Source organism: Bos mutus, chromosome 17 (genome assembly GCF_027580195.1).
Source record: "Bos mutus isolate GX-2022 chromosome 17, NWIPB_WYAK_1.1, whole genome shotgun sequence".
In the NCBI taxonomy this organism is placed as follows: Eukaryota; Metazoa; Chordata; class Mammalia; order Artiodactyla; family Bovidae; genus Bos; species Bos mutus.
Window position 1 is genome coordinate 19903198 of NC_091633.1, and position 27909 is coordinate 19931106.

Sequence of the window (27909 nt, forward strand, 5' to 3'; positions counted from 1 at the left end):
ATACTCTAATTTTGTGACTGGTAATTTTAGAAGCAAACCAGTAATAATATTAAAAAGGAAAAAAAAAAAAAAAAAAGACTCACATCACCTCCTGTGGCATCTGCTGCATGCTCTCTGATGAATCAGCTCTGAGTTGGTCCAGAGCTGTCTCCAGGCTGTCCCAGCCCTGCCTCTCCCCGGTCAGGTTCTTAGCCCTAGGAGGGTCTCTGAAAAGTCATCCCACAGTCCTGCGTAGATTACAGCTGTGATAACACTCCTGCCAATGCAGAAGTAAGAGACAGCGATTCGATCCCTGGTTGGGAAGATCCCCCAAAACAGGGCATGGCAACCCACTCCAGTATTCTTGCCTGGAGAATCCCATGGACAGAGGAGCCTAACGGCTCTCAGTCCAGAGGGTCCTGCAGAGTCGGACACGACTGAGCACGCACACACGCAGTTACATTAGAGATGCACAGAGTGGACAGCCAAATTTTATGCCTTTGACCCATAAAGAGAGTCCCTTGGACATCAAGGAGATCCAACCAGTCCATCCTAAAGGAAATCAGTCCTGAATATTCATTGGAAGGACTGATGGTGAAACTGAAACTCCAATACTTTTGGCCACCTGATACGAAGAGCTGACTCATTTGAAAAGACCCGGATGCTGGGAAAGATTGAAGGTAGGAGGAGAAGGAGATGACAGAGGATGAGATGGTTGGATGGCATCACGGACTTAATGGACATGAGTTTGAGTAAACTCCGGGAGTTGAAGGACAGGGTGGCCTGGCGGGCTGCAATCCATGAGGTCGCAAAGAGTCGGAGACGACTGAGCGACTGAACTGAACCGACACATAAAAGTAATAGCTGCTGCTGCTGCTAAGTCGCTTCAGTCGTGTCCGACTCTGTGCGACCCCATAGACAGCAGCCCACTAGGCTCCTCTGTCCCTGGGATTCTCCAGGCAAGAACACTGGAGTGGGTTGCCATTTCCTTCTCCAATGCAGGAAAGTGAAAAGTGAAAGGGAAATCGCTCAGCTGTGCCCGGCTCTTAGCGACCCCATGGACTGCAGCCCACCAGGCTCCTCTGTCCATGGGATTTTCCAAGCAAGAGTACTGGAGTGGGGTGCCATTGCCTTCTCCGTAAAAGTAATAGAGGCCTGTTTAAAATCAAAGAAAGTGTCTAGATGTGCTCCCCTTGGTCAGGTTTCATTGAGGCCAGGTTTTCTCCAGTTAACCAGATCTTGGCCTGGTGCGGACAGGGCTCAATGAGTCGGGGAGGAGGCTGTGTGTGCAGACAGAGGAGAGACGGGTGTTTCCGCTCCTACACTTGAGGCGTGGAGGGGCTGGGGGCCCCGGGCGCAGCGGCCTGTGCCAGCGCACCCCACCGGGGCGGGGCAGGGGGCGGGGCAGGGGGCGGGGCAGGGGCGGGGCGACAGCAAAGCTCCTCCCCCGAAGGGCGGGCGTTGCCGTGCGGCGGGCGGCCTCGCGGTGCCTAGGCTTGGGCGGCCGGCCTGGGTCGCTTAGTCGCGCGGAGCCCGGCCCGGGAGCGCAGGCGGCGGCAGGATGAACAGCATCAAGAACGTGCCGGCGCGGGTGCTGAACCGCAGGCCTGGCCACAGCCTGGAGGCCGAGCGCGAGCAGTTCGACAAGACCCAGGCGAGCGGCGGGGCCGCGGGCGGGCGGGCTGGCGGACGGCGCCCTCTCCCCTTCCCCTCACACACGTCCTTCGAGCCCGGCCTGCGCCCGTCCCCGGGGCGCCCCAGGCCCCTCTCTCCCGGCCGCCTGTGTTCCCCTGGCTGCATCTCGGTCACGGCCACCCCAGCTCCCGGGCCTCCGCCGCCCCGGGCGCAGGTGAACCGGAAGCGCGCGCCGGCGCCCGGGCCGGAGGCTGCGCGGGGGGCTGGGGTGGCCGGGACTGAGATGCCGCCGGGGACTGAGACGCAACTGAGGGGCCCAGGTGGCCCGGGAACCGGCCAGGTATTCAGGGACTGAGATGCGGTCGGGGGCCGAGATGGCTAGGGGACAGCGGTGTCCAGGGACCGAGAGGCGGCCGGGGACCTCGGGTTCCCAGGGACCGAGAGGCGGCTGGACACCTCAGATGGCCAGGGCACCAAAGTGTCCAGGGACTGAGGCGGGTGGGGATCGAGGTGGCCGGGAGCCCAGGTGGCGGAAGGGGATCCAGCTGGAGGGGGCCGAGACGCCGCGGTGGGCCAGGTGGGTCAAGGTACGTCCTGGGCCCGGGTGCGTCCAGCCCGGGTTGGCCCGAGTGGATTTCTCCACCCTGAGCGCCTCCCCTCCCGGGCTCCGGCCACCTTTTTCCACGCCTTAAAAGAATGCCCCCTCTTCAGAGAAGCAGTGCATTTCCTTCAAGGAAACTCAGTGCTTCCTTTCCTCCTGAGTTGTTTTCCAGGGCCGCACAATATCTTATTATCTGCTTGGTGAAAAGTTTCACGTATGTAGCCAGACTTGTTTGCCCGAGCCATTGGCCCACATATAAACAGGTTCACACCCCCTTATTAAATGCCGGCGCCTGACAGAAACTTCCTAGGGTTCCCTTCCTGCACTTCCCACGCTCAGGCATCTCTTCCTGAGGGTGGCCTATCCCGGGAAGGTTATTTTAACAATCAAACAATGACAGGGGGTGTGTATTTGTCCCTGTGTTCCTGCTGAGACCACACTGATGAGGGCTGAGACCACACAGATGAGGGCGTTGCTGTTTCTGGTTTTCTGTTCCTTTTTATTTTACAAACACTGAGGTGGTGTTCTGCCTGGGTGGGGGTGGGGGGAGCTTGTTTATTTGCCAAAGTAAGTCAACCAGGACTGACACAACAGAAAGTTTTTCTTTAGAAATAAGCCGTGGACTTCCCTGGCGGTCCAGTGGTTAAGACTGTGCCCTGCATGCCGGGGGCAGGGGTTCCATCCCTAGCTGGAGGACTAAGATCCTCCAAGGGTAGGCCAGAAAAAGAAAGGAGCTAGAAGGACCGAACTTACCCCTGTCTGAAGCCAGGCGGTGACATTTGTGTCTGCCATTATTAGCAAGGTTCTCCCTGTAGGAGCAACAGCTTCTGAGGTGTCTTTCAAATCAAGTTAGTACATGCAGCCTACAACAACTTTCGCTTTGAAGTAAGACAAAATGCAGAGGAAACAGCTAACCTTTGTGCTTGAGATTAACAAGGAAAATGATAATAAAACCTTGGCTCTAGGAAAGCCTAGCCACAAATTATTAATTTATCCTTGTGATCATCACCATCCGGCCCCTGGTATATTTTCAGCCCAGATAGCCCATCATAAAAACAAACGTGGCATTTAATTTAAAGTCATTAATGCATAATTAACTGTGCCAGGAACTTGCAGAAGGATGGGGAGAAAAATTTAATTGGCAGAGAAAATCTGGATGTTGTCAGATGTTATTCAGTCTCTGATTTTTAGTTTCTTTCATGCTTTTGAGAAGGTATAGAGAGGCCGGATTGCTACATAGAAGAGACGAAATTAAAGGGCTGAGTTCATTGATCTTACTCTTAAATTATGATAAATCAAGGGCAAGCTTCCCGAATGTCAAAGAGAGTTCCCGATACAGCACCGCATATTTTGATGGTTGGTTTGGTAAACAAGAGGGTGTTTTGTTCTTGCTGCTTGGTTTTTTCTCAGAGGCCGAGAGGGTTACTTACAATGAATAATTCTTTCTAATAGGTGAATCTCATAGGCTTTACCCATTCCGGGGCTTTTTTTTTTTTTTCTGGAAAGATGGAGTTCAGGTTCAGTGTCTCGATTTGTCTTCAGAATGACTTATTGAGAGATGCAGGAATAAGGTTTTGTGCATGGTTAATATTTAATTAGCTCGCTCCCAGAAATATCTAGTGAGCTGCCAGCCAGGCCCCATTGGAGGAAAGGACGTGGAGAGCCGAAGCTGCTGCGTACAGGTCTCCTTCTGAACAGAAAATAGTGCATCCAGCCCTTGGACACTCCTCGCCTTGGGAATGCACTGTCCGGGTCTCCTCGTTGACCACAGCACCCTGTATATCAGAGGGGCATTTTGGCTTCCTTAGAACACGTGTCCCCATTGTCCTGCCAGCCTTGCTGTTCCTCCTGGGCTTATGGGTCAAGAAGAGGAAAAATGCGACTGACCACACCCTGTTTTGCAAAAGGGTTTCTAACCCTGCCCGGGTCAGGAAAGTGGAGGGAGGGCAGTCTTGCATCCTTCACATTGCAGGTACTGGTGGTGGTTACGTGATGTCAGTGCGTGAGTGCCTGTATATTAATCCCCAGGGCGCCGTGCAGAAAGCTGGTCTATTCTTCCCCAAGACTTTATGGTCCCTTTGGTGATAAAGCCCCTTTTTAAAATGGAAGTGACAAAACTGTAATGGCGTTTTGTTATTGTAGTATTCTGAATACAGAATATTGTGGAATACAGCATACCCATGTTCTGAACATGAAAATCACCTGTCTTGTTTCGAGGGTGGTGCGATATCACCGAAAGTCAGTGCACCTGTGTCCCTGGGCAAGGTGCTTAACTCCTGTTTCCTGTAAAAATAGAGATAATTCCATCTACTTCCTTGGGCTGTTTTAAGGTCTAGAAACGATGGGGTGGGCTAAAGAGGCCCCCCGCCCCACACCAAAGATGTCCATGTCCTAATTCCTGGAACCCGTGAATATCTTAGCAGTCCTGGGTAAGAAAAATGCTAATCAGGGGACCTTAAAAATAGGGGGCGTGGCCTGGGTTAGCCAGGTGGTCCCAGGGTAATTACAGTACCTTTAAATGTGGAAGAGGTCACGCGGAGGTCAGGGTGATGTGCTGTGAGGGGGACGCCATGGGACATTGCTGGCTTTAAAGCTGAAGGAATGTGAGTGTCCTCTAGAGGCTGAAGAAGGCCAAGAAATGGATTTTTTCACAGAACTTCTAGAAAAAACGCAGCCCTGCAGGCGCCTTGATTTCAGCCCCTAAGGTCCATTTTGGACTTCTGGCCTCCAGAACTCTAAGATGATACATTTGTGTTGTTTTAAACCACTGAGCCCACTGTGGTCATTTGTTAACAGGAGGAATATTCAGCGAATACCATCAGAACGCGAAACATGTAGTATGGAGCTCTGCAAGTGGTCAGCGATAGCCTTCTTTCTCCCTGCCCCCACCTCCCCGAAAAGCTTTAAATTTGAGAACTATTTCAGACCTTCCACTAGCGAGGAGACCCATCTTTGAGGCCTAGCACGGTGACGGCTCAGCAGATGGAGTCCTAGAAATGCTAAACCCCAAGCTTGTTCTCTTCCTTGTCTATGAGCACATTGGCTGTCTGGGCCTCTGTTTCCCGTGCAGGAAATGGAATCAGAGCCCCAAAGCTTCTTTAAGATCAGGACGAGAGAGGGGCCCCACTGCTCAGTGAGCCGTGCCGGCGGGGGAAGAAGAGCATCACGCCTGGGTGGGAGGGTCAGGAGTTAGGGGCTTTCTGGGAGGGGTGGGAGCTGTGGAGGGGGAGCAGCAGGCGGTAAACTGTTCATAAGTTCAATTTTTCAGGTCAGTGACATACTGCCTCTGTGGAAATGAAATCTTACAAAGATGAACATTTATTGACACTTAGGCTTCTCACCCTGGCTAGTCCAATAGAGACAGAACAGGAGCCACCTGTATCACTTTTAGATTACTTAGCCACCCTAAAGACATAAGCAGCTGAGATTCATTTTCATCGTATATTTTATTTAGCCCAGTGGATCCAAACTACGGGGCTTCCCCAGTGGCTCAGCGGTAAAGAATCTGCCTGTAGTGCAGGGGACAAGGGATTGATCCCTGGGTCGGGAAGATCCCCTGGAGAAGGGAATGAGAGCCCACTCCAGAACTCGTGCCTGGATAATCCCATGGACAGAGAAGACTGGCGGGCTGCAGTCCATGGGGCCACAAAGAGTTGGACACGCCTGAGCACGCACATCCAAAATATAACAATCCCAGCACGTAATCACTGTGGAAATTATGAATGAGGTATTTTACATTCTTTTCCTCCTCCTGAGTCTTCAGACTCGTTTTGTGTTTGATTCAGCACATCTCAATTTGGGCTCACATTTCAGGTGCTCAGTAACTTGGCCGGCAGCTACTGGATTGGTTGACTGGGTGTAAGAATCACCTGGGGGCGTTTTTATACTTGTCAGTGTCTAAATCCTGGTGACTGGGAGTGATTTGACTTGGATTGGAGTCCTGCGCACATGGTCTATTAAAGTTCCCTAGCCAGGAATTCTGTAGAACCTCAGTATCAAAGGCAAGCCCCAGCACACGGACAGGTGTTTGGGCACTTCACTTGAATTTCTGGTTTGAAGGCCGTTCCCAAATTGGCAGTAGGCTTTTGGACTTCCGATTTCCTCTGTCCTGACTTGCCCACCCTTGAGTGTCATCACCCGTCTCCGCCGGGCAGGCAGACTTACACACTCTCCCTTTTAAAAAACATTTTCGAGTTGATTTGCAATGTCTGATTTCTGTTTTACAGCAAAGTGACTCAGTTATACATATATATATATATAGTCTTTTCGTATTCTTCTCCACTATGGTTTATTGCGGGAATACAGTTCCCTGCGCTATACGGAAGGGCCTTGTTGCTTATCCATGCGTGTAATAGTTTGCATCTGCTAACCCCAGACTCCGAGTCCTTCCATCCCCTGGTCACCCACCCCCTTGGCAATCACATGTCTGTTCTCTATGTTGTAAGTCTGTTTTTGTTGTGTCGATGCATTCACTTGTGTCATATTTTAGATTCCATGTAGAAGTGACATCACAGGGCCTCACTCTTTGACTCATTTCACGTAGTATGATCATTTCTTCACTTGTGTCATATTTTAGATGCCATGTAGAAGTGACATCACAGGGCCTCACTCTTTGGCTCATTTCACATAGTATATGATCATCTCTAGGTCCCTCCGTGTTGCTGCAAATGGCGTGACTTACTCTTTTAGTGGCTGCGTTGTATTCCATTGTGTATATGTACCGCATCTTTATCCATCCACCTGTTGATGGATAGGTTGTTGCCATGCCTTGGCTGTTGTAAATAATTATACATGCTCCCTTTCCGTCTTCCGTATTCCTTATAGATACCGTGGTGTTACAACACTGTAAGTCACCAACCCCTTTCTGGGCCTCATTTAAATGTTTATTTTTAAAAAGTTCCCCTACCTCCGAGTCTAGAAGGAAACCTCAACCATATGGTGGAAGTCAGAAAGCCCCCAGTTCCACCCACGTCTGTCGGCTCCCGGAAGGCTGGGGCAAAGGAAGGGGCCTGGCACCCAGTGTAGGCTGATTGAAAGGCTAAAGAGAGGTGAGCCCGAGGTTTTCTGAAAAGGAAGGGAGAAGCAACCCGGCTCACAACCCCCTGGGATGCTGCCCGCAAAGCCACACCTGAGCTGCCCTAGCAGCAGTGGTCTTCCTCCCCGGCCCCCAGGGGTGGGCAGCTGGGGTGGGTGGGGGGTGGTGAGCCGCGCCCTTCCTTCCACTGGCGCTGCTGTTTCACGCCCCGAGACACCCTCCACCTGGTCCTGCCCCATCAGACCGCTTGGTGATGCTCAGGACAGCTGCTGACTTCCGGGTTCCTGCGTTTTTTTCCCCCCAGAATCCCCCTGGGCTCCCCATGTGTCTAGTGACCTCTTGGTCCAGGCTGGGTTGAGGCTGTGGCTGCTCATCCTTCCCCACCCTCTTCCCACCTTTGCTGTGCGTTTGTCCCATGCGTTCATGAGGGACCACTGACTGTGTCTGTTGGCTTGGTTCCGGTGCCCTGGGATGTGTCTCTTCCGAGGGTGTTCACTTTGGTGAAGGAGATGGGAGATGGGGAGGGGGGCTGTGACAGAGCTATCTGAGAGTGGGGCTCTGTGCCTCACACCCCATCTGCAAAATGGAGCTAATCCTAGCGCCCAAGTCATGGAGTAGGTGTGAGGCTTTGTGGGACGTCCCAGCGCCTGGTGCAGAGCCGGTGCTCGACCGAGCAGCTGTTGGCCGTTAGGCTGTGCATGGGAACACAGGCTGGACCAAAGAAATAGAAGTAGCGCCCTCCTGGCTTCTGTCCCTGTGTCCCCAGGTGAGCCTCTGTAAGTGGGGAGCTGGGGCGGTCAGGGAGGGCTGCCACGGAAGGTAGGGAGCCACCCATTCCTGGCAGGGTGATCCTGCGGTGCCACCTTCTCAGGTATGGCAGGCCCTGTTCCTGGGTGACGCTGTGCCCTGGAAGATGCCCCAGGGGGACCCCCCAGAGAGGTCCGGGGAGGCCAGCTGGGACTTCTTGGCAGAAAGGCCTGCCCTCCTGACCTTGCCCCCAGGTCAGCGTCCCGTTTGTGAATGAAACCCGCCTGGGCACTGAGTCCAGCTGCGCGAGGTGGAAACTCTTTGGAATCGAGTCTAGGCCTGCTTGGCTGGGGTGGTGGGAGGGGAGGGGCAGGGAAACCCAGCCAGCTAACCTGAGCTGGGTCCCAGAGAGCGTTTGCCAGGAGCGCCTCTGCCAGCCAGGCCGACAGCAGTACCCTTCCCCCGCTCCACCTGGCTCCAGGGTGGACTCAGATATCACCTTGTTTGCAAAGCCTTCCTGTGCTGCCCTAGTTCTCGCGATGCTATCCCCACTTGCTTCCCCGTCTCCCGAAACCCTGCAGCCAAACCAGCAGGAGTGGGCGGACCTGAGGCTGGGCATGTGTTTGGATCCAGAGTCACTCGAGGAGGAGAGATCGCATAGCCTCCCTCCCAGCCCCTAAGCACCATCCCCTGAACCCCAGGGTCCTCAGGCAGGACACCCTTGACTCCTCCTGTGTCCTGGCACCCAGGAGTGCCTGGCTCAGGACCCAATTGGCAAGTGTGCGCCGAATGAATGGGTGCCCTGGGACCCGTGGGTCTCCCTTCTTTGATGCTGCTGCTGCTCGGTGAAGCCTAAAAGGCCCTGGCACCCACTGCGGGGAGAGACTGAGCCCTTGGAGAAAAGTTTAGTAGAGGCGGGGTTGTTTTTCCTCCTGCTGAAACAAACACAATCTCAAGTTGCAATAGGTTCTCCCGCCAGAGAGTGACTCAGCCCCCTAGCTTGTGGGCCAGACAGGTCTGGGGAGTGATGTCAGCAGGGCCCAGGAAGGAACCTGCCCCGGGTCTGGCTCCCTGTCCGTCCTGGAGGCGGGACTCAGACCACATCCTCCTGTACCACTTCCTCCTCATGTGTCACCTGCAGAGCCCAGGGGTGGTGGTGGGGGGGGGAAGTGGCAGTGCCCACCCCCGCTGAGCCTCATCCGGGGGAATGGGAGGAGCCCGCCTGGGGCTCATGCCCTCCCCTCCCCTATCCAGTTTCATAAGGTCAAATGATTGAGGGGCTCAGACCAAGCGGAGACTGGGGGGTGGGAATGGAGGGAAAAGACGGTTGAATGGGCAGGATGGTGTTGCTCTACAGACTTCCCATCTGCTGAAATGACCAAGCTGCCGACCTCTGACCCCGAGTTCCCACCGCTTTGCCTGTGACAACATCCAGCCGCCTCTCTGGCTACAGAAACCCTGTGTTTGCTTCATCAGTGGCCATCGAGGTGGCAAAAGCATTTGAATGCGGTCTCTCTTTGCTCTTTGGAAACACTAAAGCAGGATAACCCACCTCTCTGCCAGCCCCCGTGCCCCGGCTCTTTGAAGGACTTTTTTTTTTTTTTTTGGTCCCTGCCAAGTGCCACCATGAAGTGTCAAGATAACAGGACGAGGAAGATTAAGTCTGATTCATTTCAGGGTTGGTTTTAAAAATAGAAATGGTTTTATAGTTGCCTTTGGTATTTAGTGGTTAAATCATTAGCTGGAGAAAGAGACACACACTACCCTGAATTTAACCAGCATTTGATTTTGAAAGAGCTTTTGTTCATTCAAGTTTTCACCCTTTCACTCATCCAATAAAGATTTACTGACCACGGGTTTGAGGACTAGAGGTACAGCAGGGAGCAAGACCAGCCAGGTTCCTCATGCCAAGTTCAAGTTCAGGGCTGGGAGGTAGAATAAATGGTAAACACATGGTTTCAGAGAATAAATACCCTGGGTGAAAGTGACTGAGAGAGTGCTCTCTGTGTGGAGGAGGGGGCTGCTCTAGAGGGGGCTTGGAGGAAAATTCCTGGGAGGGGCATCTTAGAGCAGAGCAGGGTGACCCCAGAAGCACCGCTGGGCCTGGGGGTGGAATCAGACTTGCCCTGTTTGAGGACCAGAAGGAAGGCAGTGTGGCTAGAACAGAGCAAGATGTCCCACCCCTCCCACGAAGATGTCCTTCATCTTCGTATGTGTTTGTGTCCTCCAAGACCCAAGGGTTTTTTATTCCTGCTTCCCAGATGGGAAAGAGGAGGTTTCTAAAGTGGAGGTTCCCCAGTGAGTCGGGGTGTGCAGGCCTGGGGTCTCCGGGCCAGGGTGCCGTGGGTGGAGCCGGGCGAGCTGACCTATATTTGTCCCCATGCACGTGGGCTAATGGGGAAAGGGTCTCCCCGAGTCTGCATTCCTCTGCTGTGCAGAGCCCCCCATAGCCTGGCTCGGAGGTCAGACCTCACAGAGAACAGTCAGGGCTGCAGCCTCTGCAGTCACTGGGCTCTGACCCCTCGCTGGGGTTTCCAGAACAGTGGCTCTGTGAGCAGTTGCATACTCGGTGACCGTGCTCCCCTGAGGTGCTCCCTGGGCCCCCTCTGCCTGGTGTGCAGTCCCGTGGCGATGGGGCAGGTGGAAGGTCTTGAGTTCTGTCTCGAGTCCACAGCAGGTGCCCAGGTGGCAAGCCTCGGGGAATATCACCTGTGGGGTCTACTCCCCACCCCCCGCCCTGCCTCACCGGGTGCCCTCCTGACTGCACAGAGATGCTCCCTCTGTGTTCCTGGGGGTCACCCATCTGGGGCCAAGTGCCCCTGGAGGCTCTGTCCACCCTGGTCCTGGGATTGTCGCCCCGGGCTTGACTCCCAGGCCTCTGCTGGCACCAGACGGGGTTTTATTTGACAAACAAGAACGAGACTGTTCCTGGAAGCAGGGCAGGTGTGTTCTGGGGTCCCACAGACCCAGTGGAGCCCACATAAGAGGCCTTCCTAGAGGTCCCCAGCTCGGTGGCCAGACAGGAGCCGCCCCAGGAAGAGCCGGAGGGAGCCAAAATGAAGTCAGGCAACCTTCCTTGCCCGCAGGAATGGGGAGCCTTGGGAGACCGCCCCCAGCTCCTTGCCACCACCCAGTTGCTGTTATTCCCTGTGGTTTGCACAAATCCCGGATCCGGAATCCGCATCATGACTTGGGGTCAGGCCAGGTCCTCCCTGGGCAACAGCAGGTCTGGGGAGCCAGGTCCCCGCAGTGGGACAGAGGGGCCAGAAGGACGTGCGGGCCCCCAGCCCCCCAGCCCCTCCTGCTGTGAGACCCAGGACTGGCGGTGTCTAAGGGGACTGTCTGCAGAGCCAGCAGCCTGAGTCCCAGTGCTACCCGGCCACCCTGGGGACTGCTCGCCCTGGGTTAGCGGGGAGGGTCACGGGAGGCTTGTCTGGGGGGACAGCGCCTGGAGTAGTGCCCAGTGGGGTGTGGGTGCTGGGGCTGTGTTTCCTCATTATGACCTTGAGCAAGTGACTTAACCTTCTCGGGCTCTGATTTCTTCATCCACCTGCTTCCAGGGTTACTCAGGAGACTAAATGAGATAATGCTGGTAAGGCGCTCGGCACGGTGCCTGGCACATGGCTGAACTTGATAAAAATAATTTTATTAGTCATTTATTGAGGCCAGCTCGCTGGCCCTTCAGCATGAAGTATGCCTCCTGCCAGCTTCCCTGGGGCCAGTGATTCCGAGTGCGTCTCCAGAGCCTGCTGGAGGCCTCCCAGCCCTCAGCCTGGTCCCCCCCTGTCTGGAGGGGCAGGCCCCTTGCCACGAGGAGGTCTGTGGGCCTAGGCTTGGAGTTCTCCAGCAGAGAAGGAGCAGCCGTGGTCTGAATGCTCGGGACGTGGTGTAGTCACCCAGCCTCAGGGTCCAAGAAGTGCACCTCTGCCTGCCCTCCCCTGTCTCTGCAGAACCCCCTCAGCTTCTTCCCCCAGAGTCCCCTACCCATCACCCGGCATATCTGGGGGTCTCACAGACCCACCGTTCCTGCTCTTGTCTTGCTCTCCCACCCTGGTTCAGAAGTGGGCACAGCTGCTCCCTGCCCTCCCCTGCCGCGCACCGCCCCCCGCCCCGCCGTCCCCAGCCACTCAAAGATTGAGTGGGAAGTCAGATAAACAGACCCCCAGGACGGTGGCCACCTGCCCCTTGCCACTCCCGCCCCCTCCCTGGACCCTCTCTTCAGTTTGGGCTCTTCTATCTCCACACCCAGTGAAAAAGTGAAAGTATTAGTCACTCCGTCATGTCCAACTCTTTGCGACCCCATGGACTGTATGTAGCCCATCAGGCTCCTCTGTCCATGGGATTCTCCAGGATATTGGAATGGGTTGTTGTTTCCCTTCTCCAGGGGATCTTCCTGACTTTCGGATTGAACCCATGTCTCCTGCATTGGCAGGCGGGTTCTTTATCACTTGTGCCACCTGGGAAGCCGGTCTCCACACCCAGGCTCCTAATCAACCCATTCTGCTTGAAGTTTCTGCTGTCTCCCGGAGGGAAAGGCTCTCTCCATGGCAGTTGATCCTGCCCGTCCTGAGAGATTATACTCTTGGCAGAACTGCCCCGCTTGTTGGACCAGGGCGGAAGGCAGCCTCTTTCAGTCCCTGGTGCCCCTCTGACTGCCCCCCACCCCTCGGTCTCCCCACAGGCACTGGGGGGCTGGTGGAGGACGTCGTGCTGTGTGGGCAGGACCGGGTGTCGTAGTCAGAGCTGCCCTGGACTGGAAGCCCGGGAGCAGAGCCATGGCGGAGTCGGCCGGCACAGATTCCTGGGCTGAGAGGAATCCCGGTGTTCCCCACCCCCCGATTCTGCGGCACATGCAGGACAGTCTAGGGAGGCGATGGGCACCCCGGGACCTGCTGTCCTGTCCTGGGACGGGGCTTGGCTGCCGCGCCTGGCAGGAACAGCAGGCCTGTGAGCGTCCACAGACCCCCTCTGTGTGAGCGCTGTGCCTCCTTGGGAGGCTTCCCGGCCCACACATCTGCCGCTGCACACAACGGGGCCTGTTCCCTCCGGGAGGGACCCTGTTCCCGCAGCCTGTGGCTCGGGGAGCGGGTGGCACCAGGAGGCGGGGCTTGCGGGGGGACGGGAGGGGCCTGGTGCCCAGACTGTGCCGCGGGCCTGAGTCACCCACATCTTGCTGGGTCCCCAGAGCCTCCCTCGCTGCCTCTGGAAACTTTCCATGTGCACCCCACGGCACTGACATGGACTTGGGGGAAGGGGGTGGGGGGTGAGTAAGGACACTGTCAGGGGTGCTGAACGCGTGGAGAAGCGTAAATCAGGAGAGACTGAAACAGTGGGAGGAAGCGGGAAGGCCGGGTGCACTTCCTGGGGGTCCAGGCCCAGCCATGAGAGGGCGCTTACATCTGGACTGACGCTGCGGGAGGGCGGGGAGGTGGGCCCAGCTCCCGGCTCCCCTGCTGGGCCCCAGCCGGCCCACTGGGGCAGGGTGGGTCTCTGCTGCAGGCTGGGGGAAGAGGGGTGGGGAGCTGGCCTCCAGGAGGAAGGGGGTCTGGGGTCGGCCCCAGGACAGCGGGAGGGCAGGGCGCCTGCTGAGCCTGACTGCAGGTGACATTTTGGTGTCCCCCAGCCTTCGGGGCAGCCTGCTTTGCACGTGTGGCCCTCCTCTGCGCTGGCCCATGGTCTTGCAGGCCAGGTGGCAGTCGTCAGAGCCAGCTCAAGTGTCAGGGCAGCTGGGGGATGGGGTTACACACCCCAGAGACGGGCCCACTCCCACCTTATGGGCTGGTGTGCCCGCCCCGCCAGCTCTCTACCTGTGCTGGGAGGAGGGGCCTGGGAGCTGGGCCGCAGGGTTGTTGAGGACACAGCCAGACCTGCCTGTGCCCTTATTAGCTGTACAGATACCCAAGCTCCCGGAGCCTCAGTTTCCTCATCAGGAAAGTGGGCTCATGCCCACTGGGAGCGTGTTGCCCGGACCTGGCGCAGGGGAGTGCCCGGGCGTTGCTGGTTGTTGATCTCCGTCCTCAGCCTCTGTGGGCCGAGTTCTCTGCCTGGTGGGGCGTGATGTTGGCGAGCGGGCAGCAGTACACCCGGGCCAGCTCCTCTCACAGTTGATGCCTGTGGAACGCGGGCAAGCGCCGGGGCCTCGGGGAGGCCGAGCTGGCAGAGGACCAGTAAACACAGAACAGATGGCCAGGGAGCCTTCCGTGTCTGGCTCGCCGAGGCTTCTCACGTAAGGGGAGCCAGAACCAGCCTGTGTCCTCTCAGGACCCTGGTCCACAGTGAGGCCAGAGCTGCACCTCCAGCCTGGCCCTTGATGCTGGAGGAGCCCCCGGGGCCCAGCGTGCTGTGTGCCGCTGCCCAGCTCTCCCCGAGCCCCCAAGAACAGCCACAATGGGTGCTGTGTGTGAAAGGAGGTCAGCCGGCCTGGCTGGGGTGGGCGCGAGGGGCCCGGCCGGCCCAGCCCCAGCCGCTCCCAGGTCCGGGAGCCGGAGCAGAAAGCACGGCCGTGGCTCTTGGGGTTGTTCTCCTAGCAGAGCAGGCCTTCTGTCGGTCACAACAGGACCACAGATGAGTGAGATCGCCTCGTGCCTGGCAGGGCCAGGTCCTGTTGTCCCCGCTCCAGAGACGGAGAGCAGAGTGGCCTCTGGGTTAGAAAGAAAGGAAGCGCCCACTGCCCCTCGGGGCTCTCTCTCCATCCTGTCTTGCTCCCATCACAGCTGGGCCCGCTCCAGACAAGTCAGGGCAGGACCGGGCTGCCGGGGGAGTAGGGACCCCCTTGCCCAGCTTTGAGAGCTCCCTGGACGGCCTGAGGCCACGTGGGGTCTGGGGCCGCACTTGTGGGGGACTTGGGAGAATCGCTGAGCTGGAGAGGTGTCTACACTGGGCAGGGACCCCATCCAACCCTCCCACCAACCAGCAGCTCTCTTCTCCACAAGCTCGGGGCTAGGTGGGTGGACAGAGGCTTACAAGACCTGTCACCAGGTGGAGAATTAAAACATATCCATGAGCAAGCCCAGGGCCAGTGGTGGTTCCTGGGTGAGTGGGGTGGGGGTGACAGTCAGTGCCCTGAGCCTTTGGTGAGGGAACAGTCATATCCAGGAAGCCTTCTCGGAAGAGGAGGCATTGTGCTCAGGGGGTCAAGACTCCAGCAGGTGGAGGAGGGAGGGGACCTGAGGCTGCCACCTTGCTCGGAGCCTGAGTGGGGGCAGCACGTGTGTAGGTGGGTCCCCCCTTCCTGCCACCCTTGGTGGGTTGCAGTCACTGTTTGGGTCAGTGGGGCTGGGAGCTGAGTCAGGACTCACCCACCCAGGATGCACACAGACAGGCTGTGGGACCTGGTGTCTCCTGGTTTTCCACATAGTGGCTGTGGGGGCCTCATCTCTCTAGGCCAGGCCCCGGGGTAAAGTGGGGGTGACATGCATCTCCCGGTGGAGTCCTGGAAGGCTCAGGCCACAGCAGTCTCTCCAAGAGGCGGGACCCTTGGAAGCTGTCAGGAGGGGACTGGCCTTGCCCACAGGGTCCCGGGGGCCACACCTTCTGGGGAGAAGGAACCGCCTGCAGTTTTCAGATCAGAGTTGTTCTCCTGCAGCACAAGCTGGCCCTTGGCCTTATTTCCCAGACCCCAGATGCTCTCCGTGGCGGCGGCATCGAGAGTTAGTTGTAGTTTGAGTTGCACGTATCAAGTGAAAGAAGAGTCCCGAGTGGTCTGGTTTGCTTAGGTTAGAGAATTTCTTTTTTTAAAATCATATTTATTTAATTTTTGGCTGCGTTGGGTCTTAGTTGTGGCGGGCAGGATCTCACCTTGTGGCTCTCAGGCTCAGGAGTTGCAGTGGGCAGGCTTAGTTGCCCCGTGGCACGGGGACTCTTGGTTCCCAGCCAGGGGTCAAACCCGCGTCCCCGGCATTGGAAGGTGGATTCTTCACTGGACCACCAGGGAAGTCCCTCAGAATTTCTGTTCTCCCCTCATCTCTCCCCTCGCCTCTAACCAGCGGGAAGGATCCATCCTGTCTGTGTGTCCCCTCCATTGGCTGCTCTCTCCGGGGAAGGCTGCCGGGTGGGTCTCTGACCTCCGTCTCCTCTGTCCCCTCCCAGGCCATCAGCATCAGCAAAGCCATCAACACCCAGGAGGCCCCCGTGAAGGAGAAGCACGCCCGGCGTATCCTCCCTGCGGCCGTTCCTCTGGGCCCTGGGGGAGCTGGGGAGTGTGAGGCGCGCATGGGGGAGATGGATGTGGGGAGCAGCGGGCACTGCGGTCGGCCCGGTGAGGCGTGGCTCCCACGGCCTGGTGCCAGCCTCGCTCGGCCCCTTCCAGACTCTGAGTCCCGCCTGGGGAAGGCCACCTATTGTCTTGGGCCGTTGGGCCTGGAATGGGACGTGGGGCATGACCGTGCCTTGCTTAGCTGAGAACCACAGTGCTCATAGGGGCCAGCGGGGGGCGGGGAGGGGGCGGGTGGCCCGCCACCCCCGTCTGCGGTCAGTCTCCTGCTTGGCTGCACCCGCCGAGCCCTCACCCACACTGGGGCCCTGCCGTGTGCACTTGGCCTTGACCTGGCAGGCATCATCCTGGGCACTCACCACGAGAAGGGGGCCTTCACCTTCTGGTCCTATGCCATCGGGCTCCCGCTGCCCAGCAGCGCCATCCTCAGCTGGAAGTTCTGCCACGTGCTCCACAAGGTCCTCCGGGACGGGCACCCCAATGTGAGTAGCTGCCGCCCGCTGGTCCAGGGGCCCTGGCCCTCCGTCTGCCGCCCCCCCACCCCCGCGAGCACCCCCGAGCCACGTCCTCTGAAATGAGTGAGGGACCGTCCCCAAGTCTGGGTCCCTCAGCTCTGGGCTGGCCTCTCGTCCTGCCTGCTGCCCTCCCTCTGCCCCGCCTCGAGGGAGCACGTGTCACCCCCTGCCCCCGGCCCCATGCCCTGGAAGGCACCGGCTCCTTCATCCTTCCCCCTTTGTCCCCGCCTCGAGGCAGGTGCTACACGACTGCCAGCGGTACCGGAGCAACATTCGGGAGATCGGAGACCTGTGGGTAGGTGCGGGGAGCGGGCGCAGGGGCGTGGGGGCACACGGGGCCTGGGGAACGCAGCCCCAGTGGTGGTGTCCTCCCAGTAGAGTCAGAGCCACGTTCTCGGGGGCCGCGGTTGGGGAGAAGAGCATCAGTACCTGAACCTGAGCCTTATTCTTAAGACCTGGCACAGGAAGCCCCAGACGCACCGCTGGTGGGCCCGCCAGCTCCAGAATTCACCCTTCAGTCCCTGGAGGTCGAGGGCCCCACGCTGAGTCTAGGTGAGGGGTGCAGACTCTGGGCCCCCCAGGACCGTTGGCAGCTGTCGAATCTTGGGAATCTGCGTTTTCAGCAGGCTCCCCAAAGATTCTCATCCACAAGGAGGTCTCAGAGCCCCCAGGAGCGTGTGTTCTAGGTCTGCTCCACAATCAGGAATCAGGGGCATCCCCCAGCAGAGAGAGGGCCCCGGCCTTATTTGTCCTCCAGGAGCATGGCTGGGGCCGCATCAGCCATGCAGGGGGCCGGGCGGGCCTCTGGGACTGACCAACCTGCAGTGGGGAGGCCCCTAGAAGGAAAACGGCGTCCCTGCTGCCATCTGCAGACGTGGGCCCAGCTGCTGTGGCCACGGGGGACGTGGTGTTGGGAGGAGGTGGCGGGGAGGGTGTGTGTACACACCCATAGGAATGTAGCTCCTTGGCTGCCACCAGCATTTTAATATAGTGTCCCGGCTCAGAACTGGCCTCTTGCCTGGACAAAGAGCTCTTTTGTCACAAGAGTCTCTCTGGCAAGACCGATAAGGAGAGAGCAATAGGCAGGGAGGGAGCTGGCAGAGAAACTCTTCAGGGAAAGAAGGTCAGCCACCTCTGGTGAGAGCTGAGGGCGGGTGGGTGGGCAGGACCGTTTTCTCCACAGGGCCACAAGGGGTTCCTGGGCACGTCCTCACCCCAGGCTTTCTCCACAGGGCCACTTGCACGACCGATACGGGCAGCTGGTGAATATTTACACCAAACTCTTGCTGACCAAGATCGCCTTTCACCTCAAGGTAGCTTCCTCAGGGGAGTCTGGGGCTCTTCCCCCCGCTCCACCGCCACGACATCAAGGAGGGTTGGGGGTGTCGGACACTCCAGACAGATGGCAGGGAAGTCAGAAGGCCTAGGGGTGGCTCCCAACGTGGGGCTCTGGCTGGACCTTGCATCCTCTCCACCTCAGTGTCCGCAGGCAGTGCCCAGGGCGGGTGGTGGCTCCACAGGCTAGGGGGTGGGGGCTGCTTGTCCAGCCCCCTCCCTCCCTCAGAGACTGGAGGCAGCACTGGGCCAGAGCCGAGGGGGGCTGAGGTTCCAGGGGGTGTCCTCTCCATAGCACCCGCAGTTTCCTGCGGGCCTGGAGGTGACAGACGAGGTGCTGGAGAAGGCAGCTGGGACCGACGTCAACAACATGTGAGTCCCCCGGCTCCCCCAGGGTGGGGGTCGTGCCCTGTCCCAGGACCAAAGGTCACGGGTACCCAGGAGATGAGGCTGAAGCTAAAGGGATGGGCTTACGTGGAACTGGGTGTTTCGGCTGAAGGACCGCCTTCTGGGTATCATGCGAGGGTGTAGCCACGAGCATCCTTCCTGCCTGGGGGGTTGGGGGCGCGCCCTGCACCCCTCCCACCCAGCTCTTCCTCCTTCCCCTGTAGCTTCCAGCTCACTGTGGAGATGTTCGATTACATGGACTGCGAGCTAAAGCTCTCTGAATCAGGTGAGCCGCCGGGGGGACCCTGGGTGTGTAGTCCTTGGTCATGGGGCCTCCAGGTGCCCCAAAGCGCAGGGAGGAGAGGCCTTTTCACCCCTGCAGGATGCCAGGCCACCGGTGGGCATGTCCAGGGCGAGGTCTGGCAGAAGGAGCCCCGCTGTGTTGGCCCCGAGGTAGGAGAGGGGAGGGCAGGCCGTGGAGGACCCCAGGAGCCATGTCTTCAGGTTTCCGACCACCTCCTCCTACCCAGGGCAGTTAGTTTGGGACAGTCCCACCCATTCTCTGCCGTGAAAGGCCTCTGAGTCACTTCAGATCTCCCTGCCCAGGAACCCAACAGCCTTAGGACAGGAAATCTCAGCTCCCCCACCTCCCCACGCTGCCACCAGGGCTGCAGAGGTGACGGTTTTGAGTGGCAGCTTCGAGACAACTTGTGGGTGACTCGGTGCGCTCCATAGGAGAGTGAGAGGCAGATACCTTTTTAAGGGGAAGCCAGGAGTTAGAAAGAGTGGGTCCCGGCAGCCTCCTGGCGCCGGTGTCTGGACCCTGAGGCCGGGTGATCTGGGGTTGGGGGCAGCTGTCCGGAGGCGTGCCTCTCCCCGAGGGCACCCCCACCCCACGTGCCAGCATCTCCTGGAGAAACAGCCTGAGGGGGAGTGGGCGTTCCCCACCCTGAGCTTTCTAACAGCCCCAAACGGAAACGTCCTGAACGCCCCCCAGATGAGAAGTGACTGCGTTAACACAACCCCAAGTCGTGTTTTATGTGTATTTAGATTTTTTTACAAGGAAAACACACTTTGTGTGACACGTAACTAAGAATCAAGGCTTGAGCAGGTGCTGTGCCTCCCCCACGGCCCTTCCCTCCCGGGCGTCCTCGTGTCACTTTGGAGGCTTGCAGTCGGCCCCACCCCAGGCAAGGCGGGAGGAGGCCCGGGGTGAGGCCCCCCGTCTGGAACAGTGTCCCCCGTGGGCCGCCCTGGGTGTCACCTACTCACGTCTCTCTCTGCCCCAGAGAGGGGCCCGGCCTGGGGCAGCAGTACATCTGTCTCTTTCCCTCCTGCTTGGTCCATCAGATGAAAGGGTGATTCTCAGGGGCAGGGAAGATTGACCCCGGGAGCAAGTGAGGTTTTGGGGTCCCTTGGGGTTTGCAGAACCACATCCTGAATCTGCTGCTATGAGACTGGCCAAGCCTGGGCTGTTCCACGTCTGCGCAACCTTAGGTCTCTCAGATTCAGAGTGAGGGGGGAGCCTGTGGGTACAGGACTGTCGAAGTCTCCCGGATCCTCGGGCCCACTGCCTGGAGGCTCTCGGGAGACGAGAGTCGCTGGCCGAGCTGAGCTGGGGTTCGTGTGCCCCCGCCTTGCTGTCATCCTCATTGGTGGGAGGGCTGGGCCTCAGTCTGCGGCAGCTTCAGAGCCTGGGGTCCAACCTTGCCTCGAGCGCGCCAGTTCCCAAGAGGCTGGGGTCGAGTCCCACTGCCCAGCAGGACTGGCAAGACCAGTAACCCAGGCCATTGCCCTGTCTTCGGGTGACAGCCAGCTGTCCTCACCGTGGTCATCCCTACTCCTGTGACCGGAGTAGGCTCCACACTGGTGTCTCCGGGTCCCCCGTTCAGGCTCCTCCCGCCCCTCTTTTCTGCAGTTTTCCGGCAGCTCAACACGGCCATCGCTGTGTCCCAGATGTCCTCAGGCCAGTGCCGCCTGGCCCCCCTCATCCAGGTCATCCAGGACTGCAGCCACCTCTACCACTACACGGTCAAGCTTATGTTCAAGCTGCACTCCTGTGAGTCCCCATGCCCTGAACCCTGCCTGCCTCGGCCCTGAGGGTCAGCTAAAGCCCCGGAGGGCTGTGTGGACAGCCTGTGTTAGGGATGGGAATTGAGCAATCTTTAAGATATTCATTTATTATAAATATATTTTTATATATTATTTATTTATTGCTTATATATTATTTATATAATGAGAAATAAGCCAATTACCCATTAATAGAAATAACATTTGTTATGGAAAAAAAATAACTATTTTCCAAAAACGAAGATTTAGCAGGGAGAGCTGCAGAGATTTACATGTTTGCAGTTTTCTTGACCGCCTGGCCTCGGAGGCCGCAGTGGGGCCTCTCCTGTGTCGCTGGGGAGGACCAGGGGGTCCCGTGGTGGCTCATTAGTGTTCAGAAGGGGTCTGTGCGCTGTTCACCGTCAGCCGTGGGCAGACTCCAGTCCTGACGCACCAGCAGAGCCTGGCGGGCAGTGGGCTGTGCTTGAGGTTCCGCCCATCCTTCGCTCACTCAGTTGAAAGCCTGACCCCCTCACAGGGGTTCCTGGGGCCTCCTGATGGTGGGTGGGACCCAACCAGGTGGCAGGAGGTCTTGTCTCTAGTCTCCGATGGTTTCTAGAAGGGGGAGGGGCAAGGAGGGGCCAGGGAGGGAGCCCTTTGAAGTCTCAGAGCGGTGAGCAGAGAGGAAGCCCCCTCCAACCTTGCTGCCCCCAGGTCTCCCAGCGGACACCCTGCAAGGTCACAGGGACCGGTTCCACGAACAGTTTCACAGGTACCGGCCCGGGCGGGGTTGAGGATGGCAAGAACGGGGCTCCTCGGCTCTCGCCACAGCGCGCTGGGGCTGCGGGCCGGGTCCTGGCTCCTGATCTCCTGCCTCCCTCCTTCCCGCAGCCTCAGGAACTTCTTCCGCAGAGCCTCGGACATGCTCTACTTCAAGCGGCTCATCCAGATCCCCCGGCTGCCCGAGGTACCTGCGCCCTCCAGTGGCCGCCGCCGGGGGCTGCAGCCCTCCCTGTCCCTGCGCTGGGATGGGGTTGGGGGGGCGTGTGGCTGAGGGGTCGGCAGAGGGAGGGGCTTCCTGGTTGTTGGGGCGGGGAGCGCCCAGCAGCTTTCACCCACTGCCTCCGCAGGGACCCCCCAACTTCCTGCGGGCCTCGGCGCTGGCCGAGCACATTAAGCCGGTGGTGGTGATCCCCGAGGAGGCCCCCGAGGACGAGGAACCTGAGAACCTCATCGAGATCAGCACGGGGCCCCCCGCGGGGGAACCAGCGGTGAGCGGCGCCCCCTCCCTTCCTCCTCCCTCGGTCTCCTGGGGGAGCGGGGCGGAACTCACCGAGCAAGCATTGTTGCCCGTGGCAGGTGGTGGCAGACCTCTTCGAGCAGACCTTTGGACCCCCCAATGGCTCCATGAAGGACGACAGGTGAGGGCCTGGGGAGCCCACTGCAGTGCGGGGCGGTGGGGATGGGGAACAACAGCCTTCAGGGAGCTGTGATCCTGAAAGACCACGGGTCGGGGACACAAGCAGGAGATGCCCACATCCACTGAAGATAAGACCGGTGGCTGTGTCCCAGTCCCCCAAGGGCCCTGGGTGACTGAGCTTGAGCGTCAGGGCCCGCTGACCTCTGTCTCCAGGGACCTCCAGATCGAGGCCTTGAAACGGGAGGTGGAGATGCTCCGCAGCGAGCTGGACAAGATCAAGCTAGAGGTGAGGGGCACGGGCAGTGGGGCTGGGCCCGGGGCTGGCCGGCCTGCGGACCCCACACCCACACCCACCCCGCGCTCCTCCCGCCGCCCAGGCCCAACGGTTCATCTCGCAGCTGAAGGGCCAGGTGAACGCGCTGGAGGCCGAGCTGGAGGAGCAGCGGAAGCAGAAGCAGAAGGCCCTGGTGGACAACGAGCAGCTCCGCCATGAGCTGGCCCAGCTGCGCGCCGCCCAAGTAGAGGGCGAGCGGAACCAGGGGCTGCGCGAGGAGGCCGAGAGTATGTGGGCAGGGCCGGGGGGTGGGGCAGATGGGGGAAGCTGATCCTGAGTGGGGGGGTCACGGCCACGGCCTCTTCCGCCCCCACAGAGAAGGCCAGCGCTACGGAGGCACGCTACAACAAGCTGAAGGAAAAGCACAGCGAGCTTGTCAACACGCATGCCGAGCTGCTCAGGAAGGTAGGCCGGTACACAGAGGGGCGGGAGGGGAGCCCCGAGCGTGGCGGAGCCTGAACCGAACCCGTCCCTTCTGTCCGTGCAGAACGCGGACACGGCCAAGCAGCTGACCGTGACGCAGCAGAGCCAGGAGGAGGTGGCGCGGGTGAAGGAGCAGCTGGTCTTCCAGGTGGAGCAGGTGAAGCGGGAGTCAGAGATGAAGGTGCGTCTTGGAGCCCCCGCCCCCACCCCCACCATGCTCAGAGCACTCCCCACCATGCTCAGAGCACCCCACCCCCCGTCTCCACTGCCCCCTGTAACATCCTGTCCCACCACGTCCAGCTGGAGGAGCAGAGTGACCAGCTGGAGAAGCTCAAGAGGGAGCTGGAGGCCAAGGCGGGAGAGCTGGTGCGCGTGCAGGAGGCGCTGAGCCGCACGGAGCAGGTGTGGGGCCTCCCCAGCTAGGAGCATGGGGTTCAGAGGGGCCCTTGGTTTGGGGTGCAGCTGGGACCAGCACCAGGGGACACTCGGGAAGCGGGATCTGGTCCTCGCTCAGCCCTCAGTCCCTACCCCCTAGTCTCGTGGGCCCCTAGGAACTGTCTGTGAATTCAGGTGGGAATGGGGCGGGCAGGTACCCGGCAGCCCACTCACACGCTGGGTGTTCACAGAGCGGGTCGGAGCTGAGCTCCAGGCTGGACGCACTGAGTGCAGACAGGGACGAGCTGAGCAGGGTCGTGCAGCAGCGAGAGGCTGACCTGCTGGCAGCCCAGAGCCTGGCTCGGGAGAAGGAGGCGGCGCTGAGCCAGGAGCAGCAGCGCATCTCCCGGGAGAGGGACGAGCTGCAGGGGCGGCTGGCGGACAAGGTAGGAGAAGGTAGCGGGGCTCGCCCTTCCTGTTTGACAGCCGCCTGGGGACAGGAGCCCTTCTTAGGCACTGAGCTGGCTGCCCTGCTCTGGCAGGAGCTGCCCAGGCACTGAGGGGTGGAGCAGGACCTCTCTCCAGAGCCCCCTCCCCAGCGAGGGTCTTGGGCACCTGGCCGGGGTCTCTGCCACCCCTCTGTCTCCCCCGCCCTCCAGGAGTCTCAGGAGCAGGGGCTGCAGCAGAGGCTGCTGGACGAGCAGTTCGCGATGCTCCGGGCTACTGCCGCGGAGGCTGAACGCATCCTGCAGGACGCGGTGGGCAAGCTGGACGACCCCCTGCACCTGCGCTGCACCAGCTCCCCCGGTAGGGCCGCCCGCCTGCCCACTGTCCCTCCCGCCCTACACCCTGAGAGAGGTGGGCTGCGTGCTGGGGCCTCAGCCCAGGCCCCACCCCTGACCTGGTCTCCTTGTCTGGCAGATTACCTAGTGAGCAGGGCCCAGGCCGCCCTGGATGCGGTGAGCGCCCTGGAGAAGGGCCATGCCCAGTACCTGACCTCCAGGGCAGGTGAGTGCCACATGCATGGGACAGGGCAGAGGCTGCAGGCCGTGGTGCCCACCGGCCATTGCCGCCTGCGAGGAGCCACACCCTGGAGCCCACCCACCCTGCGGGCCTGGGGTCCCACAGACCCCGGTTTGATTCCTGCTCTGCTGCTTTGTAGCTGTGTGCCCTGGGCCTGCCCCGCTCCCCGCTGCGCTCTGGGAGCTGGGCTGCTGGGGCCCTTGGGGCTCTTGGGCGGGGAGGCAGTACCAGGCCTCGCTCCGAGGCAGCAGTGTTAGGGTGTGTCGTCCTCCCCGAGCAGACGCCTCCGGCCTCGTGGCGGCCCTGACCCGGTTCTCGCACCTGACTGCGGACACCATCGTCCATGGCAGCGCCACCTCCCACCTGGCCCCCACCGACCCTGCTGACCGTAAGTGGGCCCCAGGCTCGCGTCACATGTGGTCCTTGTGGACCTGGGAAGGGGGCGGCTGCAGAGAGGTCCTGGCGTCAGGCCGGGCCAGGGTCGTCCAGGGCTCCCCCCTTACAGCCCTCTTCCCGCCCCAGGCCTGATCGACACTTGCAGGGAGTGTGGGGCCCGGGCGCTGGAGCTCATGGGGCAGCTGCAGGAACAGCAGGCCCTGCTGCAGGCCCGGCCTGGCCTGGTGCGGACCCCCCTGCAGGGCATCCTCCAGCTGGGCCAGGTGAGGCGGGCAGCGGAGCGTGGGCCAGGAGGAGGGCGGTGGGGCCGGGGTCCCGTTTCTCCATATCTCCTTCCAGCTTGGGCTGAGCAGGGGCTCAAGTGCAGGGCCTGCCACTGCGGCGCACAGGTTGGGGAAAGAGCACTGCCCGTCTGGCCCCCAGGCTCTGTGGGGCAGCCAGGGCGGAATCCATCCACCCTGCCTGACTCCCGGATGCCTCGTCCCCCAGGAGCTGAAGCCTAAGAGCCTGGACGTGCGTGAGGAGGAGCTCGGGGCTATGGTGGACAAGGAGATGGCGGCCACATCCGCGGCCATCGAGGATGCCGTGCGGAGGATCGAGGTGAGGACTCCTGGGGGCAGGAGTCCCGGGTGCGCCTCCCTCTGCGGGAGGGCCAGATGGCCTCTGCAGGTCAGAGGCGAGGGGGCGGCTGAGGCGCTGTGGCTGATGAGGTGGTAGGGGCTGACCAGCACCAGTGCCCCCCTTCGTCGCATGCTGCCCTCCTCCCAGCCCACTCAAAGCTCTTGTCGTCGGGTGTAGGACATGATGAACCAGGCCCGCCATGCCAGCTCTGGGGTGAAGCTGGAGGTGAACGAGAGGTGAGCCCCACTTGTGCCTCCCGGTCTCCCCGGGGCGGGTTCTTCAGTTTTCCCGGATCTGGGGAGGTGGGTTCTGCCCCTCTGACTGCTTAGCCCTCCAGTAAGAAGGGCTGGGAACTGGCAGAGCACACCCTGCCCTGTGGGCCCACCTGCTGCGTGCCCACGAGGCCGCAGCTCCCTGGCTCTGCGGCTCCCCGGCTCCCCGTGGCTTCCAGGGCCACAGTGCAGACCCTTTTCACTCGTTCCCCGTTCCTCCTGCTCCTCCCAGGATCCTCAACTCCTGCACGGATTTGATGAAGGTGAGTGGCCGGCTGAGACCCAGGCTGGGTGGGCTCTGTACCTGGCAGGGCCGCCCAAGGGTGACTTGTGTCTTGATCTTGGCAGGCCATCCGGCTCCTGGTGACAACATCCACCAGCCTGCAGAAGGAGATCGTGGAGAGTGGCAGGGTGAGCTGGGCTGCTGGTGGGATGGGGCATCCCTGGCTGGGCCAGGTGGGGCCCCCTCCTTAGTGGGCAGGCTGCACAGCTGGGCCATCGAGGACAGATTCCTGCAAGGGGCCTGACCCCAGAGCCCTCTTTGTCCCAAATCTCCCCGTGGTTTAAGATTCCCCCCAGGGCTCCTTTTAGGCGTGAAACCCCTGAAGCGTGCAGAGTGGCAGCAGCAGGCCCTCCCCCAGGGCCTGCAGCATGCCTGGGAACCACAGCCCAGGGGTGTGCCCCTGTGGCTGGGTGAGGGGAGAGGGAGAAGGGCTCGCCCCTGGGGATCTGGTGTCCCCCTGGTGACATCCTTGACTGGTCCGCCCTGTCATCCTGTCACCACTAGGGGGCAGCCACGCAGCAGGAATTTTATGCCAAGAACTCGAGGTGGACGGAAGGCCTGATCTCTGCCTCCAAGGCGGTGGGCTGGGGAGCCACCCAACTGGTGTATGTTGCCCCAGGTCTGGGGGTGGGGTGGAGGGGGCAGGGTGGGGGTGCTCAGGGTTTGGGGAGGGTGCGTGGGGGTGCCTGGCTGTCCAGGGGGTCGGAGACCCAGGCCCCACCCGTTCTGCCCCCAGGGAGTCAGCGGACAAAGTGGTGCTGCACACAGGCAAGTACGAGGAGCTCATCGTCTGCTCGCACGAGATCGCAGCCAGCACGGCCCAGCTGGTGGCGGCCTCCAAGGTGAGGCTCCTCGGCCTCCCCGGGAGGGAGACCGCGGGGCAGTGGTGCACGCGGTGGGCCCGTCCCTGAGCCGTCCCCGCGCCACCCACGCCCCCAGGTGAAGGCCGACAAGCACAGCCCCCACCTCAGTCGCCTGCAGGAGTGCTCGCGCACCGTCAATGAGATGGCCGCCAACGTGGTGGCCTCCACCAAGTCGGGCCAGGAGCAGGTCGAAAACAGAGGTGGGCACTGGCGTCCCCATGGGGTGGGGCGGGGGTGGGGAAGGCACGCAGACACTGACCCACCTGGCTCTGCCCGCAGACACCATGGACTTCTCCGGCCTCTCCCTCATCAAGCTGAAGAAGCAGGAGATGGAGACCCAGGTAGCTGCCCTCCCGACCCCCTTCCTGTCCCGTTCTGCACCCCCCTACTCCTGTGCAGTCCCCTCTCCCTGGGGCAAGGCCCAGCCTGCTGAGCTGCTGTTCGGGGCTGCAGGTGCGGGCCCTGGAGCTGGAGAAGACGCTGGAGGTGGAGCGTGTGCGGCTCGGGGAGCTGCGGAGGCAGCACTACCTGCTGGCTGGGGCTGTGGGGACACCAGGCGAGGAGGAGCCCAGCCAGCCCAGTGCCACCCCCCGCAGCGGGACCAAGAAGCCGCCCTTGGCCCAGAAGCCCACTGTGGCCCCAAGGCAGGACCACCAGGTGCCCAGCCAGTGGGGGCGGTGATGGGAGGGGCCCTGGGGTGCTGGCCCTTGGGGACAGACACCACTGACCGGGGGGAGCAGACACATTGCCCAGCATCCCAGGGAGCACGGCAGGGGCCCAGGGCTCATCCCACGGGAGGTGCGGGGGGCCCTGACCCAGGGTGTGTTCTGCACTCCCGGCCGTGGCCACTGAGCCCCTCACCTTTGACTCTTGCAGCTCGACAAGAAGGATGGAAGCTACGCAGCTCAAGTCGTGAACTAAGCCCCCTCCAAGGGGTCCGGCAGGGAGGCTGACGGGAGACCTGGGCCTCATGGCTGAGGCGCCTCAGAGGCCCGGCCGCCCCCCAGGTGCCCAAGCCCCTGGCCCCCAGCCCTCACTGAGGGCTGACCACACGCCCAGGACTGACCGAGGCTGTCCTCCTGGACGAGAGCCTGTTTATCTGCAACAGGGACCGCTGAGAGCAGCCAGGCCCTGGTGGCCTGAGACACAGCTCCTCGGGAAATACACAGAGCGTTTCGAATATTTTGAGCTAGACCTTTTGTGAGTTTGTGTTCAGCACACCGGAAGGCAGGGCCGCTCCCTGCCCTCTGGACCTGCGGTCTGAGGTTAGAGATGAAGGGCAGAGTCCGTGCTGGCTGCTGGGGACGGGTGAGAGGTCACTTATTTGTAGCCCTCTTGGGGCGTGGGCTCCAGGGAGACAGGACTGGTGTGGCCCCAGGCAAAGCAGGATCGGGCCTCGCCCTA

At 60.4% G+C, this 27909-nt stretch overlaps 1 protein-coding gene across 2 annotated transcripts; it reads left to right on the plus strand.

Annotated features, from left to right (window-relative positions):
- Positions 1 to 1432: 1432 nt before the first annotated feature.
- Positions 1433 to 27687, plus strand: HIP1R (huntingtin interacting protein 1 related). 2 transcript variants are annotated; one of them, XM_070386262.1, is made up of 32 exons: positions 1433 to 1633; positions 16086 to 16149; positions 16549 to 16691; positions 16963 to 17019; positions 17957 to 18037; positions 18355 to 18431; positions 18671 to 18732; positions 20365 to 20505; positions 21210 to 21267; positions 21387 to 21462; positions 21626 to 21766; positions 21855 to 21916; positions 22129 to 22201; positions 22293 to 22476; positions 22566 to 22654; positions 22737 to 22853; positions 22973 to 23074; positions 23299 to 23493; positions 23707 to 23854; positions 23969 to 24055; positions 24351 to 24458; positions 24593 to 24729; positions 24956 to 25066; positions 25265 to 25323; positions 25592 to 25622; positions 25708 to 25770; positions 26147 to 26247; positions 26379 to 26484; positions 26582 to 26705; positions 26785 to 26846; positions 26959 to 27162; positions 27382 to 27687. In XM_070386262.1, the coding sequence occupies exons 1-32, from the start codon at positions 1541 to 1543 to the stop codon at positions 27424 to 27426; spliced, it is 3201 nt and encodes a 1066-aa protein (XP_070242363.1). In that variant the 5' UTR covers positions 1433 to 1540; the 3' UTR covers positions 27427 to 27687. The 2 variants fall into 2 exon arrangements, with proteins under 2 accessions (XP_070242363.1, XP_070242364.1); XM_070386263.1 differs by having other exon boundaries at positions 26959 to 27149.
- The last annotated feature ends 222 nt before the right edge of the window (positions 27688 to 27909 follow it).

What these genes read in the sequence shown, in the direction of transcription:
- HIP1R (XM_070386262.1), top strand. Translation starts at nt 1,541, where the DNA reads ATGAACAGCATCAAGAACGTGCCGGCGCGGGTGCTGAACCGCAGGCCT. An exon ending in GAAGGAGAAGCACGCCCGGC is followed by an intron (nt 16,150 to 16,548) that starts GTATCCTCCCTG and finishes TTGACCTGGCAG; the next exon opens with GCATCATCCTGGGCACTCAC. An exon ending in ATGCCGAGCTGCTCAGGAAG is followed by an intron (nt 22,655 to 22,736) that starts GTAGGCCGGTAC and finishes CTGTCCGTGCAG; the next exon opens with AACGCGGACACGGCCAAGCA.